The 23,704-nt window shown below is 40.6% G+C and overlaps 1 protein-coding gene across 6 annotated transcripts in view; it reads left to right on the forward strand.

The window, feature by feature from the left end:
• The window catches only part of Adarb2 (adenosine deaminase RNA specific B2 (inactive)), a 512,182-nt gene that overhangs the window by 326,282 nt on the left and 162,196 nt on the right, over nt 1–23,704 (forward strand). For 3 of the 6 annotated variants that reach the window (XR_012442201.1, XM_074056752.1, XM_074056751.1), the window contains exon 2: nt 13,014–13,100. The exons of 1 other annotated variant lie outside the window; for it this stretch is intronic. Coding sequence is in view for 2 of the 5 variants with exons in the window: in XM_074056752.1 (XP_073912853.1) it covers nt 13,014–13,100 (87 nt within the window). In the remaining 3 variants the exon portion in view is untranslated. Of the gene's footprint in view, nt 1–13,010; nt 13,101–15,399; nt 15,544–17,041; nt 17,203–23,704 lie in introns of those variants that run through there. 2 more of the 6 variants (XM_074056754.1, XM_074056755.1) reach the window with 2 other exon arrangements.

A 23,704-nucleotide genomic window follows, 5' to 3' on the forward strand; every position in this document is an offset into this window, starting at 1 on the left:
AGCTCAGTGGTAGAGCTCTTTCCTATCATCCAAGTGGCCAGGGTTCCATCTCCAGCACTGCAGGAAAAAAATAGGACAAGGAACAACTTCTATAACTTCCAAAATGAGAGTGCCATGAGGGAAACTGTCCTTATTTCAGTGTATGAGAGTTGGCACTTGGATATAGAGTTAAATTCAAAAAAAGAACATGTCTTATTTCCTAATATGAAAAATATACCACAGCTGTATAAAAACTTTCTTAACTGCCTAGATAATTTCAGAAGGCCAATTTCTCAGCAAGCTGTAGATTCAAGAGGCAATTGCTGAAGGAGGAACTCTGGATAGCCTCTGTCTTGTTGGTTTTAATGGGAGGAAAATCTCCAAAGAAGCTGCTCTGTCTCTTGTCTGGTGCAAGGTCTGAAAGAATAGAGCAGCCGATCTCTGACCTTCTCTCCCATCACACCAGCTCTCACTGTTGTGAGCCTTTCAGATGCCCCAAGCAGAAAAAGCGAGACACAGTCATATCCAGGATTATGGCTGCTACACCAGGCTCCATCACCCCAAGTTGTCCAGCATGACCTTTGTTTCAGCAGTGAAGTTCACCGAGGATGCTAAACACAAATGCAGACAAGGATATCATGCACTTTCTAAAAGCATCCATTCCCAGAGTATAAAATGAGGAAATTGTTTAGAACTTTGCAAAGTCCCAGAATGCCTTGGCAGATCATTTAGAAAGCTATGAGACTAAGTGAAGTGTGAACATACACCTTTAGAACTTTTTCCTAATATAAATATACTTTCCTGCAAAGATTCACCTTCCCCTGTCAATCATTTGTCAGACCATCTGTATCTGTGCCCACTGTTCACATCTGGAAGAGCACATGGAACAGTATGTGCTTGTTTGTATTTAAGCTTTTTCCCTAGTTCCAAAAATAAACCAGAGTTAGCTGGAAAGTGATATATACGTCAAGCCAAGAATGTCTGTGTGGTCTTGGAGACTTGTGGATAGCATCGAAGTAATAATCTAGTCCAAAACCTACCTGTAGTGTGCCCCAGTATTGACCCAGGAATATGCTATGAGGGGAAGCTGTCGAGGAGGAGAACAAGATGCCTCAGAAATGAAACCATGAAAGTTTCTAGATTTTGCCACACCACTATTCAACAGTCATGCTTCTAATGTCTGTGATTGCATTCATGGTTACTAATAGCTCTTGTCACCGCCAGAAGTTACCCACAACTTTGACATGGCATTCGTTGCTTCCTAGGAGTTTGGGGAAATTGAAAAGAAATTGAGGAGTTGTATATTTCCTGAACACCTCAGGATGTCAAAGAATAAAAAGAGCTCCCACTCTCTACTCACTTTCAACCTCTGCATAGAAGGAATAGCACATAACCACCAGGGTGAGAGACTGGGAAGCTGGGTCAACTTGCTGGGGTGAGGACCCCAGGAACCAGGCAGTACGCAGTGGATTCTTCCTCAGAAGGCAGTGTTGCTGACTCATTCTGAGTTTCAACTCTGAATATACATATGGAACAAGGATTGTTTTTCTTTCCACTTTCTCCTTTTAACCACATTCTCTTTCATCCTCCCTCCCCCTTTCTTTATCCTTCTGGCTCTCAGATGGAATCAGTAACTTTCTACTCATTGTTTCAATTTATGAAACTCCATCTAGTCCAGATTAAAATTTATAATCTCACTCAGTTGTGAGCCCATCTGAGAGAGAAGGACACATAAGAGTTTCTTTGTTTAATTATCAAAGTTTTCAATGTCAGCTTGGACATAATTAATGGGTCATCTATGTCCCTTCTTCAAATATTGGTTATCCCACAGGACAAGTGTAGAATGAATATCTCTCTCTCTCTCTCTCTCTCTCTCTCTGTCCTTCTTTTTCTTCTTCTTCTTCTTCTTTGTCTTCTTCTCAGAGTTACTTGATTTTGGAAGCTTAAACTGATATTCTGCCTCACTATTCAGAGGATGTTGTTTCTCCTGCTTGGATTTCTCTTTCCTCTCCTGAGTGGTTAACCCCACAGTCACTCTACCAGACACTTCCTGGGTTCAAAGACTTCTAGTGTTTTGTAAACAGCAGGCATAACTGTCAGCTGTTAAGTCTCAGTCAATCGGTCACTCTCTAAAAGATGCCCTCTGAAGAAGGCAAAGTTGCATTGGAGTCTGAAATCATGTATTTAGCTATGCAAATATTTGCAGTCGATAAATGTCTGTAGAATGAATGTACTAGCTTTCTAAGGCTGCCATAACAGAGTACCACAGATCAGACTACTTAAATAAGAGAAGGTTGGAGTCTGAAATCAAGGTGTACCAGGGTTGTTTTCCCCAAGCCTCTCTCCTTGGCCCCTAGATAGCTGCCTTCTCCCTGTGTCCTCACATTGTTGCCCTTCATGCATGTCCTATATCCTAATCTCCTCTTCTTATAAGGACAACAGTTAGATAGAATGAGAGTCCACAACAGTGATGTCATTTTTACCCTCTCTCCAAATACAGTCACATTCTGAGGGACTGGGAGTTAGGACTTCAGCATGTGAATTCTGGGGGACAGGGAGGACAGTTGAGCCCATAACAGTGGAGTGGTAACTAATTCTGCAGGCTGGCCTCCTGTTTAATTAGATGCTTTCAGGACTAAACCCATGAGTTTTTATCCATCTCTGAATTTGTTGTAAGAGCTTCAAACCCTTTGGTCACCAAAGGAATGAAACCTTCTTGTGCTTTGCAAAACCCAATTCTGACCTAGTCTTTTAAAAATTGACTGAATTGCTTTATAGGATAGGAGCCTGAAAACAGGGTTTTAAAATCCATGTTCCTGAAAGTGTGTGAGACAAGTCTTTTGCCTTTAACCCACAATGTCTGCATGAAGGTTATTTCCCTGCTCCCAGGGTAGCCCACCTGTTCTTACTGATTTATGTTTGTGTTTACATAGAAGCCACATCCATGTAAAGACATACCTATGTGCAATTAGAATATGCAGTTATGAAAGAAAGTGGGTCGAGCTGGAGGGAGGCCATCTGTCAGAGTGTGTTTTGGCCAAAGGAAAACATAAGAAGGGAACTTACAAAAGAGGCTGAAGTATTGTAGCCCAAGGGCACCAACAGAGTTCTGTGGCATCCAACTGTCACCCTTCTTTCCCAGTTACGTAATTGTTCAAGATAGCTGCACTGGATGTTGAAATGCATGTGGCCTACAAAAGGGGAAGATACAAAGTACAAAACCTTACTTTCAATGTTCGAAATAAGGGCAGGACCAAAGTGCTCAGTTTATGTATTTTTTTAAATAGCTCATCCTATACAATATTTAGTGCTTTTAGAAGGCAGAGTGTAAGATCAAATTCTTAGATATTTTAGCAATTATCATTTTTCTTTAAAATTATAAGCACATGTGTTATTTCATATGAATGGGTTTTCTAGGTAACTAACAAACTTATCTACCAAAGGTTTTTTTTTTAATTGTATCCTACTTGATAAAAATTGTTAATACCCAACACAGTTTTTTCACCCACAAAATGTAGGTTCCAGAAAATGCAATGTTTTCAAGGTTCTTAAAATCATGTTTGTGAGTAAACTGAGTCTTTGGGGCTGCTGAGACAGGAGTGATTGGGCCTAAGCTTCATAATTCTGATCTCAGTTTTTTACTTTCTAGAACTCTCATTTCTGCTTTCATGAATAACCTCTCATTTTGTGGTACTTTCACACAGTTGCCTTGATATGAACCTGCGGATCATTCCAAAGGCTTTATATGTGAGGTTGTGATCTTTCTTGTTGAATGTCTAAGCATTTCTAATATCTAAGCTTTCATATCTACACAATAAGCAGAAAATAAAAGTAAAATCTAAGTCTTGTTAAGTAGAGGCATAAAGTGAATAGACAATTTATTCTTTCTGGTAAACACCTTCTTTTAATATCTCTCATTCTGAATTTTCTTCTCTATAGAGCAAATAATACCTCTTTCCTTCCTCTATTTTCCCTTCTCTAGATTAAACAATACTTTGAAACTTGATTCCCATCATTTACTTTCTTCTCTAGTCATGTTTTTTGCTTTGTAATATTTTAGAAATAAAGTACAAGCTACATAATATGAAATGTAAAAACTGTGTGAGTTACAGTTCAATGACAAATGCATTCACATATGTAGCTCATATCCTCTCTAAATACGGTCTCTTCCCAGCCACCCCTAGACTTCCCTGAAAGACACCACTCTGATTTCTCTTACCATGAAGTTTTCTGAAATAGTGATTTTATGAGGTAATGCTTTTCTTTCACCATGAAGCAATTTTGCCTGATCTGAAACTTCTTATAAATTCAAATGCATAGCACATTCTCTTTAGTGACTAGATTTTTTTACCCACATAATGCTTTTGAGATCCATTCATAACATAATGTATTGTGATAGTTTAATCTTTTCGTTCTTTTTTTTTCTTTGCTTTACACTATTCCGTTATATAAATGTACACAATTCATTAATCCATTCCATTTTTGGGCACTTGGGATATTTCTAGTTTAGAGCTGTGTTGAATAAAGTATCTACAAATATCCTTGTGCAAGTCTTTTTGCAGGCATATATATTTCATTTATCTTGGATATCCAAGAAATGGAGTTGGTAGTTCATAGGACAGGTATATTTAAGAGCCAAAACATTTTCAAAAATTTTCTAAAGTTATACTAATATATGAGTTCTGATTTTTCTCTGATTCTTTTCCCACTTTTAGCATTTCAGTCTATTTAATTTTAGCTTTTCCAATTGGTGTACATTGGTATCTTATTGTGATACATTGTCATTATTGTGTCCTTAAAGAGTTAATAGTTGTTTAGTGAAATTTAGACATGTGCTTTATCATTCTCATAATAGTTGCTCTGTATGCAAAGTGGTTTATATCTCTGGCTACTGTGGGATTTTTTTATCTTTTGTTTTCAGCAATTTGACTATGATATGCATAGATACTATTTTCTTTGGGTTTATTCTACTTAGATCTGTGAGACCTATATGTACTTATAAATCCATCAAGTGAGTTTTTCATTTTACGAATAGTAGATTTTTCAGCTTCAGAATTTTTATTAGTTTCCTTTTTAGAGTTTTCATTTTCCTACCAGGATGCCCCATCCACTCATTCATTAAGTCCACATTTTCCTTTAAATTCTTAAAGGTATTTATAACCTCTCTTTAAAGTCCTGATCTGGTCATTTCAATGTCATGGAATCTTTTAGCTTCACATCTTTTAACTATTCAGGCTACTGCCTCATGAACAAAGGAAGAAATTCATGATAGACTATAGAGATCTATCCCTGCTTCTTTCCATGTCTGGCTATGTTGTTATTACTGTTATCCTGTGGACATGTGAGGATACTATGTTACTGAAAATCTAAATTTTGCAGTGTTTCTTAATTTTTCTTCTAATAAACCATTTATTATTAGCCAATTAGCTTGATTATTTCAAAGATGTTTTAGTCTTTGTTGGGTCATATTCAGAACTCATTACTCCAAGTACCCCTAGTCCTAAACATGGCCTTTCTAAGATAACTGAACAAAAGCTCTTCAGTGAGGCACCTCCATTCTGCATGATTGAAACACCGGTCCTTCAGACTCTGCAGCCTCCCAAGTCTTCATCTAGCCTTCAGGCCCCCAGAAGCTGCTACCTGCCAGATTCAGGCTCTCCCTTTGCTCATGTTCATCTCAGCCTTAACCAAAGATGTCAGAGAATTCCAGAGACCTCTGGAGCCCCTTCCCTCTATATGCAGCCTTCTGCCCTCAAATTCTACTGGCCTCCAAGGCTCAGATATTCATTTTTGCCTTTTCTACTTGTCAGCATTGCAGTGTTCTTCTTAGGGTCCACGGTTCTACTACTAAAAATTGCTTCCAGGCAGGAAGCATAGTAACTGTGGGATTCATCTCATAAGTTTCCCTTTTCTCAAAGACAGCCCACTGCTGATTTTCCAGTCTCTGAAAACAGTGGCTCTCGACATTTTGTCCCATTTTACTATTTTTGCAATGAGAAAGCTAGTCAAATTCCAGCTATTTCATCATGGCTAGAAGTGAGCTAACTTGCTAGTGACCCTTCCTTCCTGCTCTCTCTTGGACTGCAGTGTAGACTCTGGACCAATGTGCTCACATGCTCTCAGCTCACAACGTAACACAATATGGTATATTTATATTTTCCATTCTTCATCTAAATAGAAAGTGGCAAGACAAATTGAAAAGTTACTGAACCCTATTCTGCTCAGTGGGGTCAAATCATGGTCTTGGATTTGGAAGGGCAGAGTAGAGAACTGGCTTTCCTTTTTGCATATGGTAATATTCCTTAGCAAGGCCTATTCCTGAGTTTTAATAATCTTGATAACTTCTGTTTATGAATATATTGCATGTGGCTATTTCTGGAGAAAACCCATATAATTCTTCTACTAAATATTAACTTGACTCAAAATTTAAGCCCTTGAATCATAATATTATTCATTATATGTCTTTTTTTTTAATTTTTATTATTCATTTATTCAATGTGCGTACATTGTTTGGGTCATTTCTCCCTCTCTCCCCCTCCCCCTTGCTTCCAGGCAGAACCTATTATGCTCTTATCTCTAATTTTGTTGAAGAGAAGACATAAGCGTAATAAGGAAGACAAAGCATTTTTGCTAGTTGAGTTAAGGATAGCTATACAAAGAGATGCCTACCAATGCTTCCATGTACGAAATTGTTACAACCCAAGTTGATCATCTCTAACTGATCTTTACACTGGTTCCTGATCCCCTTCTCAAGTTAACCTCTGTTGCTTTAAGGTTTCTGTATTAGTTCCTCTGCAGTGGGGACATCAAACGCTTTCATGTTTTGGGTTTTCTACCTCTCCCCATATCTCCCGTATACACTCTCCCCTTGTCATGTGACCCAAGTCCAACCACATTGCTGCACTTACTCTAGATCTAAAGTCCACATATGAGGGAAAACATACCATTTTTGGTGTTCTGAGCCTGGCTAACCTCACTCAGAATGATGTTCTCCAATTCCATCCATTTACCTGCAAATGATAAGATTTCATTCTTCTTCATGGCTGAGTAAAATTACACAATGGAATTTTATTCATTACATGTTCTTTTGTGGTCTCAGTAACAGGGAAAATGCTGTTTTCCTGGTTTTAAATACATGACAGCTTAAACAAAGGAAAGTTAACATTTGGCAAAGGAAAAGAGGAAGGGAAGGGGATGAGTTCAGAAAAAGTTGTGGTCACTTCCAGTAGAAACTTTCCCTCTAGAAAGAAAAAAAAAGAAAAGAAAGAGCTCCTTACGTAGACTTTGCTCCCAAGGGAGGACAACCAGAGCTGGGAATGTGGACATGCCCGTGACCCATGGATAAGCCTGGGTGGATTATTTCACTTTAGGACTAGTGTCTGAGTTTCTTTACCTGGAATAAGTACATCAAAGAGAACAAAGTCAGGCCACCACTAATTACGCAGGTTAACTCATTACGAGGTAACCAAGTGTCTTCAATATCTGCAGTTATTTTCATTTGGCAAAGATCAATGTGTACACTGTAACTTCAACCACAGGTTCTTAACATGAAATATTTTACATGAGACATTCTTACAGTCCCCTTAGGGGACTAATCAGTCCCTGATATCAAATACAAAATTGTTAGTAGATCCACATGTATTTTGCAGGGTAAATAATCCACAGTTGTCATATGCAAAGATATTAATCCCAAAATGCTAACAAGAACCAGTAAGTAAACTCTTGATTTGGGAGATTTTAATTTCCATACATTATGAAGAAGAGCATGGCTCAGGTCACCTAGCAAGTGCAAAGCCCTGAGTTTAACCCCAGTACCACCAAAAATAAATAAACGAATAATTAAAGGTGATGAGGAAATCTTAAAATGCCTAAAAGTAATTCCAGTAAGTATCGCTTAGCCCTCTGACAGCCTAGTAGTTTTCTTAAGCTGTCATGATCTCACCACAATAACAACTCTGGAACCTCCATTTGCAGCTCCCTCTTCTACCTGATGTCATGTGGTTCCAGGAAAGGGAAAACGCTCCCCACACACTCAAAAAGATACATACAGCTCTTTAAGGGCAAAACCACTTATTCTCCTCAAGTAATAAGGTCTGTAATGCAAATGTCCTGAAACATTTGAAGTAATACAGCGTTGTGGTGTGACTAACGGTGGCCAGACCTTTCCTGAAAATGACTCTTGACTCCTACACAAAACCACACAAGGCCAGACACATCTCTCCCAGATCAGTTCCCAACTGGTTCACAGCAGAAAAGCTGGGCTTAAACCGAGAAGCCAAAGAATGGCTGGAGAGCAGGAAGTCCCACTCTGGCCTTCCAGACTTCTCTATAGAGAAGCACCCGGCCTGTCGCCAATCTTCTGCTAGGCTTTATACTCAGAGTTGGGAGAGCCAATGAGACATGTGGGGAATTCAATCAGCTTCTCTCAGCATGCCAGAATTGGGTCGAGTAAAACATGGCTTCCATCTTTTACATCAGCAATCTGGAAGAAACCAGAATTTCCAAAGATGTCTGTGAGAAACAAAAACACAAAGTTAGTTGAGTACTGGAATTCCACTAACATTGAACCAATTGCATAAAGACACTGAACAGACAAATGTGCATGAAGAAGCCAATGGAGAAAGAAAGGCATCGGCATGGAGTAATTTGTGTTGTAGTTTTCTGTATTAAAAAATGTAATTGCTCACTCCTTTTTCTTAGAATATTCTAATGGGATACACACTTTCTCACACAGATGTTGTGAACCTCCAGCATTAAAATATTTCTCTTTTATAAAGCCATAGTGATAGTAGACACTAGTTGGAATTCCAGCTGTGCTCCTTAGAAAATAAGTGTTAGTAACTCTTGGTTTCCTATTTTCTTTGGTTGGTTTGTTTAAGCTGGCCTATGAAATCTAAAATCTAAAGGAAATAAAAGTTTCCTATATGTTCAAAGCATATAATATGATGGTTTGATATATGTACATATTGTGTAGTAATTACCACAATCAAATTAACACATCCATCATTACTCATAGCTACCATTGTGTGCTTGCACGCATGCATGAATTAAGTGCAAAAAACCTGCTCTTATCAAATTTTAAGGACTCAATACCTTATTAATAACTACCATGCTGTGCATTAGATTGATGGAATTTAGTCATCTTATAATTGAAATTTTCAACCCTTTGTCTAACATCTCACTTTGCCTCGACTTCTCCTGCCCTGACAATCACTACACTATATCCACTCTGAATTAGTCTTTTTAGGTTGCACATGTAAGTGAGGGGATACAGTATCTGTCTGTCTGTGTCTGACATGTTTCACTTAGCATAAGCTCCTCCCTTTTCAACCATATCATTGCAAATGCCAAGATTTCCTTCTTTTTTAAGGCTAATTAGTATTCCATTGTGTGGGCATACCACATTTTGTTAATCAATTCATCTGTTGATGGACACTTGAGCTGCTTCCATCTCTAGGCTGCTGTGAATAATACCACTCTGAATATGGGTCCAAATATCTCTTTGCGTTTCTGATCTTTGGATGTGTAAGTGAAACTATTGGTTCTATAGCAGCTTCGTCATTTTCTGTTCCCACCGGCAGTGCACAAGGGCTCTCCTTTCCTCCATATCTTCACCAACATATTATTTTCTGATTTGCTTATTACAGCTACCCTCATGGATAGGAAATGGCATTTCATTGTGGTTTTCATGGCATTTTCCCAATGAGTAGTCGTGTTGAGCAACATTTCGTGAGCTTATTGGCAATTAGTATGTTGTAATTAGAGAAGTGTCTACTCAAGTTCTTTGCCTTAAACATGAATTTCAGAAAAACAATAAATAATTATCTCTGCTTATATATGCCTCACACAATATTGAGGATGTATGTATGCTTTTTTTTAAAGTCTGTTGTTTATCTAAAATTCAATTTTAACAGAGTATCCTGTATTTTTATTTGATAAACCTAGTAATAGCAGAAAGTGAAAACTGATGGATCTAAACTAATCTTTAAATATTTCATAATTTTGCTAAGGTGAGCTCTGAAATAGTTTAGTATATTTTTGTGGATGTTTGGCTGGTAGCCCTACTTTATTAAAAAATTGTAATTTCATTTTGAGATCCTCCAGACTAAATCATTTGAGCTTCACTCTCTTTCTGTAACATTATTGGACTCCCTTAATGAAATTATAACTCAAGCAAGATATTTCATTCTCTTGTAGTAAATTAGCTTGGGCTGAAAGAGTTCAGGGAGAGCAAATCCTTCCCTGGGTTTATTCTTCTTGTTTGGTAGAACAAAAAAAGAGCAGGCATTTCATATTTGAGTTATTTATTGTTCTCTTTGTGTGAATACTATATTGTTGCCTGTCCCTACTGGAAACAACAGCTGTTAACAGGCTCCTGGATGAATTTCAATGTGAACTCCCTGGCCTCCAGAAAGCTGGGCTAAAGAGAAAATGGGCTCAGCCTCAGAAGGAAAAGAGCAAGTTCCAAGCTGAGTCTGGATGCCTGAAGGCTAAGGACACATAAAAACACCAGTGAGCATTTCCATGAAAAATCACACTTACTTCAAGGTATACCGTGCAAAATGGGAGCACGGATAAAGACAGGTTTCCTCTGTAATGACAGAAACAGACCAGAAGCAGTGTTGCAAACACAGTAACATCCTTAAGACATCCCCCCTCAGGTGTGGACAATGTCAGAAGGAAAAGGAAAGGGGCACACCATAACACAGCAGCCAAGTCCTAATATCCAAGCCCTGGGCAAGTCACACAATAGACTACCAGAAATGACTCTATTGCAAGTCTTACCACATTGGATAGGTACTGTCTCCATTTTCATCACTAGTATTTTAATAAATGTGGTTCAGAGTCATACTGAAACAGTGAAGAGTGCAGATGTGAGGGGAGTCTGTGTGCAGCGGGGAATCTGAGAACTGAGGGCGCTCCATGGGCTTGCTGGGTCTCTGTCAGGCTCACTTCCTGGGAGTAGATTCTTTTTTTCACACACACAGCCTTGTTCTTTGAAAGCCTTGTCCTTTCATCCTCTTCCTCCCTCCCTCCCATTGATACCCACCTCCAAAAAGGACCTATTTTATATTCCTGTTATTCATTTTTAAAGACTAGATTCCACATATGAGAGAGAACATGTGATATTTGTCTTTCTCAGTATGGCTTATTTTACTTAACATAAAGATCACCTGTTCATCCATTTTCCTGCAAATGACATGATTTCATTCTTCTTTATGGCTGAGTAATACTCCATTGTGTTTATATAGTACATTTTCTTTATCCATTCCTTGGTTGATGGACATCTGTGACATCTATGCTGATTCCATACTTTGCCCATTGTGAATAGTGCTGCTATAAACATGGGTGTACAGGTATCTTGACTGTATGTTGACTTACATTCCTTCAAATACATGCCCAAGAAGGGTATAGTAGGATAATATGACAAGACCATATTTAGTTTCTTAAAAAGCCTCCATACTGACTTCCATAGTGGGTATACTAATTCACATTCCCACCAACACTGTATGAGGATTTCTTTTTCCCTGCATCCTTTCTGGCATTTGTTGTTGTTTGTTTTCATCATGATGGCCATTCTAACTGGGGTAAGAGGGAATCTCAATGATGTTTTGATTTACATTTCCTTTATGGCTAAGACTGCTCAACATTTCTTCCTGCATTCATTAGCCATTTATACTTCTTCCTAGAAAACTGTTCAAATTATTTACCCATTCCTAATTGGGTTCTTTGTTCTTTTGATGTTTAATTTTATGAGCTCTTTATTCATTCTGGGTATTAATCCTTTTTCTGATGAATAACTGGCAAACATTTTCTATTCTGTAGGTTTTCTTTTGATTCTAGTAGTTGTTTCCTTTACTGTTCAGAAACTTTTTAATTTGATACAATCCCATTTTTCAATTCTTGTTCAATTGGGGTTCTATTCAGGAAGCATTTCCTATACCTTCATCTTCAAGAGCTATTCCTATATTTTCCTGTAGTAGGTTCAAAGCTTTTGGTATTATATTAAGATCCTTGATTCATTTGTAACTGATTTTGTATAGGATGAGAGATAGGGGTCTACTTTCAGTCTTCTACTTGTGATCCAGTTTTCCCAACACCATTTGTTGAAGTAACTATCTTTTCTCTAACATATATTTTTGAAGTCTCTAAAATAAGGAACTTTTCTTTTGATTCCCTTCATTACTCATTTTCTAAAATTTCTCCCAATAGTACTCTGAACCTATTGTAAACCTTCCCCTCTCTGTTTAAGAGAAAAATTGCTATGGCCAATATTATTTTATTGGTCATGAGTGCTATTTCCTAGTTTGGTCCATTTTCCCATTGTGTTCTGCTTGGCATTCTATACCCAAGATGCTTGGCTGGTCTGCCTTCCTTCTCTGGCCACCAGAGTGGGGAAAAGGGCAGTCCCTGGAATTCCACCCACAATGTCAATTATACCTCCCGTTCCCAGGAAAGACTATTCAGGCCCTCTAACCTACACTGCCCCTCCTCCCTTCTCTCCCCCACAATACTTCTGTTCAAATACCCACTAACTAATATAGCTATGATTTTTATAAGCCCACTTTTTCACGCATTCAAGTCTACAAAGCAAATTCTCCACAAATGAGGAAAAAGAGTATTGGGCTTATTTGAACAATTCTCTCTTAATTGTGGGATCATTTTATTTGCCTTAGTTTCTCTCTGTAAAATGGCCTTAATAGGGTAAGTAACTGGCCTGCCCACCTGCAAGGTTGTTACTCCAAAGACAATTACTTAAAGTTTTGAAGGATATGGAACAAAAGCAGGGAAGAGGCCAAAAATAAGAGAAGAAAGATGGAAATCATAAAGTTTCAAATTGAATGGAGAGAGGAATTTGATAAAATGCTGTCAGCAATTCAATAAAAAGACTGAGCCAGAATGAAGTGTCTGAAACCAAAATGACCTTTCTACCTCCCTTGTCCGACCCCTCAGTAATAAGAACATATGAAAGCACTGAGTTTTTCTGAAACTCGATGTCAAAAGTGCATTTCCTGTTCTTCTTTTCTTTCCAGACAAAGTAAGCATATTGTCAACCTTCCTCGCTCCCTTCAAGTACCTAAGTCCTGGCACCACAAACACGGAGGATGAAGACAATCTAAGTAAGCATCTCCCCTTCCCCAAAGTATGGAGAATCCCTGTTCAATGAGGGGTGTCTCCCACTGTCCCCCAACGACTGAGTCCTTTGGAGCCACTGGGGATGGGTTGTCTGGTTTTCCCCATAGCAGGAGGCTCTGCTCCTATTCTCTCAAGAAACATGTCTCTGTAGACATGTTCTCACACATAGTTATGTCCTCATGGATATAACTAGAATCCCATGTTCACCTGGAGATCATCATTACCTGCATCCTTTCTCAGCATCCTCAGCTATAGGATCAAACTCATCCCCATCCTCACCTGGAGTCTCACACATATGGAACTGCATCCTCACCTGTAGCTCCACACTCACCTGTAGCTCCATTTCAGCCCCATCCTCAGCTGGAATCCCGTACACTCCTGAAGTCCTGTCCTTCCCTGGAATTCTAGTTTCACCTACATTCCCGTTCTTACCTGGAGTCTCATCCTTACCTGCAGTCCCTCCTACTGTCACCTAGAGTTCTACCCTCACCTGGTTCCATCCTCACCTATAGTCCTGTCTTCTCCCAGAGTCCCATCATTATCTTGGGGAAAGTCAACTATCAGTGATGTCTGTGTGACTGACAACTCCAGAGACTGTAGGAAATAAGGCTGTTTTCTTAGACCATCCCCTCTCTTTCCTTTATTTAACTCTTCAAACAGAAAAATGAAAGAATAAAAATGACAATCGTGTCTTAGAACACTATTTGTACAATTATTTAACAAGGAAAGAACCGGACTAGACCCTCCCTCTCAAAACATTTCTGGTGCATGAAATGGAGCAAAGCCAAAGTAAAATAACTGATTTAAGTAAGGGAGGCTGAGCAGACTTTTCTGCTCAGATCAATAAGGAGAGCCCAGAATAGTGTGTGTGTGTGTGTGTGTGTGTGTGTGTGTGTGTGTGAGAGAGAGAGAGAGAGAGAGAGAGAGACAGAGACAGAGAGAGACAGAGAGAGAGAGAGAGAAGACAGAGAGAGAGAGGATTCTGGGAGATTTGGGTTGCACTATTCTCTCCTCTCCCTTGAGGCATATTGTCAAGCATTTAAAAGAGGGGGCCAAAACATTCCAAGCCATTTTAGTACCTCTGCACTTTAATATCACCTAACAGATGGGCCCCCTTTTCAACTACAATGAGCTGAGAACAGTATAATCTAGCACCTTTGGAAAGTAGTTACTATTCTGTCCTGAGGACTGAGAAATTCCCCGTACCATTAAGAAGTTTTTTCTCCCACTGAAACACCAGCACAAGGACCCCTTCCTGAGACCAGCATAGTCAAGAAAGTAGGAGCCTCGCTTGGGGTAAAGGTTAAATGGTGGCACGCTTACCTTATGCTTGGACATGTGAACCATACAAACTTGGGCCATGAATTTCACTTCTCGGAGCCTTGTGCTCATTTGCAAGAGACAGTGAACAACCTGAATTGTGGAGCTGGAGAAAGGCAAGGTCATAGAACATAGGAAATACTCCATCAAGATTGGCTAATGATCAAAACTCATAATTAATGTGTTTTCCCCTCATTCACTTTACTGGTTAATGGGTAGAAACTTACAGGTGTAAATAACTTTTAATTGTTTAGCATATGTTAAAAGGCTTTTGAAATGCTTGGGAAAACTCAGTGTTGACCAGTAAACTTGTTTTTCTCCCTTTGTATAGATGCTGTTAATTTATTTAGAAAACTATATTTTCACAAACTATTCAAAGACAAACCTCCATAGTAATTGGACCTGCCTTAATAGTTCTAAGTATTGCCAATGCAATACCAATTTACTATCCAAAAGACGTGTGTGTGTGTGTGTGTGTGTGTGTGTGTGTGTGGTATGTGTGTATTAGGTGTGTGTGTGTCTGTGTGTGTATGTGTGTGTGGTGGGTATGTGGTATGTGTTTATTAGGTGTGTGTGTGTGTGTGTGTGTGTGTGTGGTGGGTATGTGGTATGTGTGTATTGTGTGTGTGTGTGTGTATTAGGTGTGTGTGTGTGTGGTGGGTATGTGGTATGTGTGTATTGTGTGTGTGTGTGTGTATTAGGTGTGTGTGTGTGTGGTGGGTATGTGGTATGTGTGTATTAGGGGTGTGTGTGTGTGTGTGTGTGTGTGTGTGTGTGTGGTGGGTATGCTGAGCGTATGTGTGTATTGTGTGAATGTGCAGTATGCAATACGTGTGGTTGTATGGTATGTGTGTTCTGTGTGTAAGTGTGGTGTGGTGTTTGCACATACATGTGTGGTCCATGGGTGTGAGAGCAAAGGTGAATGGAGGAAGTCATTATGTCTCATGCTTTTGCATGCTGTGGATCTGGTATGTCTAGGCTACTCTAAAGCAAAAGCAACTCACGTTTAATCACTGCATGGACTCGACCATCAGGAATTGGCCCTGTTTTCCGGAGCTGACCAGATCCCTGGCAATTCAGCACACATCACAGCTTTTGCCTGGAATTGTGAGTCCTTCCATTCAAAGGCACTGAGCAAAGGAACAGGGAAGAAGTAACCAGGGTACACCAACCACATACCCTTCACACATTCGACCTGAGGGAACTTGGTGACCAGAAGGCCTCACTTGGAAGCCAATCAGAAACAGACTGGGTTCAGGCTGAGAGGCTCCCAAGACATGTCTGCCTTCATTGCTTAGCTCAGAAAAGTTTGCTCCTTCCCACACTGGAAAGCAATAAGACGCTGTCCATCCTGGTTCCATCACTTCTGCAGAGAGGTTGGATTTGACCAGGTCCTAGGGGGGAATGGCTGAGGCCAAAGCTTTTAGATTGGGCTCTTGGTGCCCTTGGATTCTGATGGACAATTGTCCTCCCCTGCTGTGTCTGTTTATCCCTGAATCCTGTGCACACACAGCACAGCTTCATGGGGTCAAGCATGACAAGTCTTTGAAGGAGGCGTCTTCTGCTAGCTGCCCAGCCTCACACATTGTGATGTCCACATGGAACCAGCAAATGCCAGAGCCATGCTACTTTCTACACAGCCCAGCCAGATGCCACCAGCCATCCACCACAGCACAGGGGTTCCTCCTAACCCTCTACACATCAATAATCCAGGCCACCTACCATTCTCCTACTGCTAAGCTCTGTGGTCTAGGCGAAGGGTCATTCTTAAAAAGAAAAAAGAAAAAAATGGGGCTGCTTGGCAGCTGAATAACCTTCACTAAAAACAATATTATCTCTGCAAATGTAGCATGGAGCACTGGATGGCTGGCTCCCCGGAGCCCTCCTGACCCACAGACACTCAGTGTCATTATTAGTGATGCATATGATCCCAGTGATGTCAACCCATGAGAGGAAGCTGGCTGTGTGTAATGACCAGGCAGAGGATGCTAGCCTGCAAGGCAGAGGCAGAAGAAGAAGAGGCTTATAAATAAACCCACTGGCAAGCACCAACTTCTGCATACACATCAGAGGGATGATAGCAATAAGATCCTATCCAAAGACCCCAACCTCCACCTGGTCTCTCCACTTTTGAATGATGGCAGCCCAGGTCATCAAACTTAATAAAGTCCAAAGGATATATTTCATTTGAAAAAAAAAGGTTAGCCACAGCTATGACAATATCAAATTTTGCTCTTTCTCTCCAAAATGCAATTCTTTTATGCTTTAAACTTTGCACTACACTTGCTGACACTTTTTTGTCAAATGAGATAATGCACTTATGAGGCTCAGGAGACAAATCCATGTGTGAGAGAAGCAGAATGAAATAATTTCATTTTGCATTTTCCCATACAGACACCTCCCTGACTTAGACATTTTCTTTTAGTGCCTGGCAGTCTTCAAATTGCTCATGATTGTTCTATTACTGCTGCTTGTGGTATTTATCTAATGTGGTTTGAAGTTATTTGTCTGATTTTTTTTCTAATTTCTATAATGGAAGGACATGTGTCTGAAAAGACCTTGTAGAAGTCACAGTTCAGAGATGTCTCCTTTTAATGTCTTGAAGGATGAGGCATTTGTGAGGCAAAAGGAAGACATACACAACTGTGAACACTCATGATGCCATCCTCCTGGTCTCACTGGGACTGGGTTTCATCAGGAAAGGTGTGTGGAATCCAGATCAGGAATTTTCCAAGGGGAAAAGATTGTGCTACGAGCCCCAGTGAGGTAGGTGAGGTCAGTGGGAGTTACCCTGTTCCTCCAGAGCCTCATTCTTTTTGTCTGTCGGCTTTCCCAGCATTCTCCTGCAGCATTCTTCTGCAGGACTTGTACATATACACACACTCACACACACACACTCACACACAAATTCACCCTGGCTGTATTACATGTTCAGACTCTGTTCACCTATGGATTGACATCCAATGGCTTAGCCTAAGTTATTAACTATAAGGAGTCTTATTCAATGGTGTGTGTGTGAGAGAGAGAAAGATAATGACCAAGAGAGAAACAGAAGAGCAGTTGGGATGGGGATAATAAGCCTTTAAATGACACCTGATGTTAGCTGACATGACAAGTGGGTCCCAGTCTGCCCCAGAATAAGGAGGCCAGTTTCTTTCAGAGCTACTTCCAGTTCCAACATGCTATGACTTATGATTGGCAAGAATAAAATTGTTTGGGAGAATGAATTCCTAGTGGAATTAAAGAATTCACTAATTCTTATATCCTATTATAAGCCATCAATCTGAATTGTTCCAAGGTACAACAAATGCATTTTAAGAACCAAATCACTTTTCTCACATAGGCCCCTTGAATCCTAGAATTCTGGAAATAGGTCCCTTGAATCCTAGAATCCTGGAACCACTAGGAAACTCCCAGGGAGAAGGTCACTGTGCTCCCTACATCATACCCCCAAAAGGCAATGGATGCTGACTGTCTGAGTCTTCCATGGTCGTAATTAGTCACCATCCTAACAACAAGCACACACTTGGAGTGCCTGTCACATTGATGGACCCTTTGTCTCCACTGATGCCACAATGAACCTGTGTAGTAGGTTGTAGGTGTTGAAGCACATAACAGGCTTGTGAGGTTCAGAAGCCGTAATGACCAAGGTCTCACTTCTAGCAATAGGGAGGGCAGAATCCAACTCTGTGCCCCAGAGACACACAGGCCAGTTTGCTGTCTCTGCCATAAGGTTTGGAGAGTACTTCCAAAGAAAAGCTCAAGCCTCTGCCACTGATGGCTCAAAACCTAACAAGGGACAGCCAAGGAAAAGTTCCAGCTTGCCTAGGTCAGTTCGGAGGAACAGAGTCTGAGGGGAGGACTCAAAAACAGTACAAGCCCTGGGCCTAGGGGGAAAGCACAGCTGTCTATCTGCCAGTATAATCAGGTTTTCATGAGGCTAAATCCAATTCATTTTTTCATAGTGTCTTTCTTATTGTATATATTTAATGTATACAGCATGGTGTTTTAGTTCATGTACACATAGTGAAGTAATTACTGCCATGAAGAAAATTAACATAGTCATCATTTTGGGGGGGGTGATACTGGAGTTTGAACTCAGGGTTTCACAATTGCTAGGCAGGTGCTCTACCACTTGAGCCATGGTACCATCCCTTTTTGCTTTTAGGGTTTTTTCAGATAAGGGTTTCACTTTTGCCCAGGGCTAGCCTCAGACCACAACCATTCTACCTATGCTTCTTAGGTAGCTGCAATTATGAGCACATGCCTCATCATTTTCAAATATTACTATAGAGGTAGGGTAAAAGCACCTAAAATCTACTCTCTCAGATAATTAGCATAGATTGAATACTCCCAGGGCTACAGTAATACTCAGAGAAAGGATTTATGACCTACCTAGAGGGGACAATTCCCACCAGGAAGGAGGGCGTACCTGTGTCCCTTTACAGCCCAGGTATGGCCTGGTATAGGCACAGATCCCAAGGACAAGTTTGGAAAATTAACAACAAACAGTCAGTGCAGATGGACACAGCTTAGATTCAGGGTGCAATGAATCCCACCACCACTACCACCACATACATGAATGAACAGTGGCTTTTCATGTCTATGTTTATGGCAACATTTTTTTTTTGAGGTACTGGTGTTTGAACTTGGGGCCTCGGGCTTCATAGGCAGGTGCTCTACCACTTGAGCCATGCCCCAGCTCAAGTCTATGTTTAAAAGAAAAAGCATTCTTGCTCTTCTTTTTATCTGTGGATTATTATATATGACAATTGGGTGTATGAAGCCTATTAACTAAATGGAGAAAAATGAGCACAATTTCCTGGGTCAGAGGAGGAGAATGCAACATATTTAATACCTTCCATGTGGAAGAGAAAATGTTAATGTGTAAAATTGGGGTGTGAAGAGCTCACAGAGAATGGCTGTAGCAAAATGCCAGAGGGGGCCTGGCAGCTGAACTTTCCTACAACTGAGCTCGGAGTGTCTTCAGGCAGCATTGGAGAAGGGGAGGCTCACTTAGGCCCCAAGTTTGTCACATCAGGAATATTTCAAGTGTCCGTGTCTCTCTCACTGAACCCAACTGGCCCCAAAGAAAAGACCAGTGTATTTCTTCATATGCACTGATACTAAGCATGTTCTGTTAAGTTTTTGTGAGAGTAAATGTTTGTTTTGTCAACCAGAGGGAGAGACAAGATGCATTCTGTTCTGGGTATGGAGAAGTCAATGTTGTTCTTTGACACTTAGGAGGGAATAGGATGTTCCTAGGTCATAGATGGCAATTTCCAACACAGCACAGCAGAAATAGGGAATTATTTACCCCTTTTTTTGGAGTGTCCTAGAATTTCTGGGAAGATTGATCAAGAACTCCCACAAACAAAATAAGCAGGGAGAGAAAGTCGGACTGGACAGAAGGAAACAAGTGAGAGGAGTCTGCCTGCACTGTTGTTTAAAATGTGGTGGGCTTGTTGCAAGTCCACTTATACATGCTAACTTTATTCACCCTCATTCACCTGATGAGGCAAATTCTATTAAAATCTTCATTTTCTGTTAAAAAAAAAAAGGAGTTTGGACAGGTAGAGTGACCTACTCAAGGTAGCACAGGCACAAGTAACTAAGGGGTCATTTTCTCTCTTACCTGCTTGAATCCAGATGCTGTGGAGTGGCTCCTGCATCTCCCCACATCTGGAGGCTCCCAGAACAGAGACCACAGCCCAAGCAAATCTGCACCCTATAGTGTCTTCTGGATTCTGCAGGTCAATTCACCAGAGCATTTGGGCTGATAGAAAGGGGGACTAGCCTCTTTAAACACTGGGTAATATTACCCCAGAGATTCTAGCCAGTGTTTAGGATAGGCACCAAAGTCTGCACCTTTTATGGATTGCTATTGATTAGTGATCATTTCAAAAGGTTATAGTGGTTTATGTCATACAGATATTTAATTGAGACAGTCAGCTGATATTGAGAGCTATTGAAGGGAAGAGAATAAAAGGCACTGCAGTGCAGGTGCAAGGAAAAGCACTGGTTTGTGAGTTGGGTTCCTAAGATCCAGCAGAGGTCATCTGATATGCTGGCCCACTGCAATCACATGGACACCCTTACTCAATCCCCACATTGTAAGAAATCAATAAGAAATGAGAGCACGCCAAACAAGTTTCCAGGCAATCTGATGTGGGAGGCTGGGAGTTGCATTGTTTGTTCTTTTTTCCATTTTTGAGTTCAGTTTGGAAAAAACACATGGTTAATCTGATCTACTCCCCCTTGGCTAGAAAAGTCCTAAATGGTAGAGCTTGAACTACATATCGATGAGCAAAAATGGTTGAGATTTGGTGCTTGTTGTTTAGAAGATAATTATTTCTGCTGAAATAGATTGCAAATGAATACTGTTCACTTACAAAGCCCTCAGATTCACACTTTTGAACAAAATTACCTCCCCAAACATAATATTTTTAGTATCAAATTGCTAAAGACAATAGTAGAACCAGTTTGAATTTAGAAAACTAAATGAGTGGGAAATTGAGGTGACTTTGAAAGCAGAGTCCAGTACCTCCCACTGGCTGTTTCTGCATCTTTATAGAGAAGTGACAGCAGACATGGCTGAGTGACCGATGGGTTAACCCCGAGCTAAGAGGAGGCAGCATACAATCTAAAAAGAACATTCTCAAATGTCAGGACACCTCGAACGCACCTGATTTTCAAAGGTGTCCTTTGTGTCTGTGAAATTGTGCTTTCTTCTTTATTATTCTCCAACAACAATGTCATAAACCAAGGGGTGGGGAGTGCAGTGGGGAGCCTGCTCTATCTCACCCCATGTAGCTTTTCAGCCTACCTGTGGAGAAATAGGGCCATGTGTCGCCAGCCATCCAGGCACTCAAAATCTCTTTTTAAGCTATGGGTTAGCTATAAAAACCACTTCAAGTTTCCACTTGCTTAATGAGAAAAAAATTCATTCACATCCGTCATGAGAACCTAGGCCTCTCAGTCCCTGGAGACACCTGTAAGGTGCCTAAAAAGAAAGCTGACAGTGGTTTTGCCTGGCCAGATCAGCTCATGGACCCATCACACACAGGCAGTCTGTGGCCTCAGCATCATCATTATCTCCAGAGGTCCCAAAAAGGGGTGTTTCTATACAGTGGCTGAGAAAATGATGGAACTATTTAGTGTCCATAAAATCACTTTATAGCAATGGCACAGATGAGAGGAAATCTGAGATTCCTAGAAATGAGTCATATTTAAGCCAATAAGCAGTGTAACCTCTGTAAACTCACTTCCCATCTTTAAACCTTGGTTTTTCCCACCTATCAATTGGTTAGCATATAGCACATCTCCAGGGCTACTTTGAAGAATAAGGAACAAAGTAGAGACAAAGAACCTAATAGGTCTCAGTAAAAAACAATGGTACTATGGTATCATCACTACCATAATTCTCAGAGTGTAATACAGTAAACTTAAGAGCTCAGTATTGAAGGAGCACACTCCCCAGCAAAAGGCAAGATGGTCTCAGAAGGTCATGGGGCAGTCCACAACTGAGGTTTCCTAAACACACTGCTTTCACAGGGAACATTGGTCCAGGATAGCCAATCCAGAAAAAATTTAATTGTCTTTAAATGCATCCATCACCTACGGTTAGCCAATAATGATTTTACTAAATTTTCTTCAGATCATTTTTCCCAAAAGAAATAAAACATTAAGATATAAATGAAGTCACCCTCTAGCCTCTCATCCCGTTTCCCCTCCCTTTCTCCCCAGACAGGTGTCTTTATTATATATGCATCTAAGCTTCTCCACGTGGATCTGATTACATACTTTGTGTGAATGGTATCCTACTCTGTGGATTATTTTGCAAGTTTGTTATCTAACATTAAACTTCTGAGATTTATTTATATTGAAGCACATAGTTAGAGTTCTTCAGATATAATTACTATATACTATTCTACAGTATGATTATGTTAAGATTGATTTATTGTTCCTCTAACCATGAAAACTTAGGCATTTCTAAATTTTGCAAAAATAAGCTGCAATGAACATCTTTGTAAATCCGTTTCTGCTTGTGAATGTTTCTCTAGGACATAGCCCCAGGGGCAAAATAGCCAAGAAGGATGCGTGTTTCTTGATTCTCGCTGAATGCACCCAAAATGCTTTCCAAAGGAGTTGTTTGTGTTCTTTGCTACCAACCTGTAGGTAAATAGCCTTAAAAACACTTTGGCATTATTTGTCTACTTTAGATGTTTGCCTGTCTGGTTTGATGGTAAGGATCTCAGCAGAAATAAGATGACCCCACAGTCTAGGATAGGTGGAACACTGGCGCTGCCCTAAGCAACCCCTTGGTTCAGTTACACCGTTTGTTCTACCCTGCTACATCGGTATGTGGGCTTTTTATTTACAATGACAATACAGCCTCCAGGGAATGAGGACATAGCAACCATGCTGACTGGTGAGGAGCTCCAGGTGATTCTAATAGTGAGGCCCAAGAACCGCGTTTGTTATGAAGCATAAAAGCCCACGTCTGAACACCCATGGACTTTGATGGATCCCAGTGGGTTATTTCATCTGAGGTGGACTGGGAAAAACTATCTGCAGAGGATCAGGTGGTAAACAGCTCAGATTCAGGGCCTAGTGATCTCTGTCACAACCATCGGCTCTGTCATCCTAAATGGTAAACAAGTGGTGTAGCAGAACTACCAAATCTGTATTTACCTGCACAGGTAACATGCAGGTGCTTGGAGAGAAGGCTGCTATGACTCCCCTTGCTTGGCTCCATGGAAGTCTCAGGAAACACTGGCCTTCCTCACCTGTGGGTAGGAATTAGGAGATGTTTTAATAAATTTTGTTTGGGGCTGTATATAAAGGAGTATGAAAGCAACAGAGTCCCTTCTCCTCAGTGCTAGGGGTGTTGTGGTCATTGGGCACTGAACCTTGGGGCCCTGGTAACAGGTGGGAAGGGACGGAGTCCATCATTACAAGAAAGGCCTCTCTAACTTTCAGTATTGCCAAAACCCAGAGACAGGAAAGACCACTTGTCTGATTCGTCTTGGGGACAGCATTGGCAGAGAGAAGGTACCTCTAGGCTATGACATCACAAGTCACACTTGTCACACTCAGAGCAGCAAATGGGTAGAGCAGGAGCAGAATATGCTCCTCTTCCCCACTTCTCAGGCACAGCTCTCTAAGAGCTGCCTAAGGATGTGTGTCCTTTATCCTATGGGCAACCCAGATACTGTCCCTTGGAGCTGGCAGAGGCCATCACACCTCTCACCGGTCTGGCTGATCA

The sequence above is a fragment of the Castor canadensis genome, chromosome 15 (genome assembly GCF_047511655.1).
Source record: "Castor canadensis chromosome 15, mCasCan1.hap1v2, whole genome shotgun sequence".
NCBI lineage: Eukaryota > Metazoa > Chordata > Mammalia > Rodentia > Castoridae > Castor > Castor canadensis.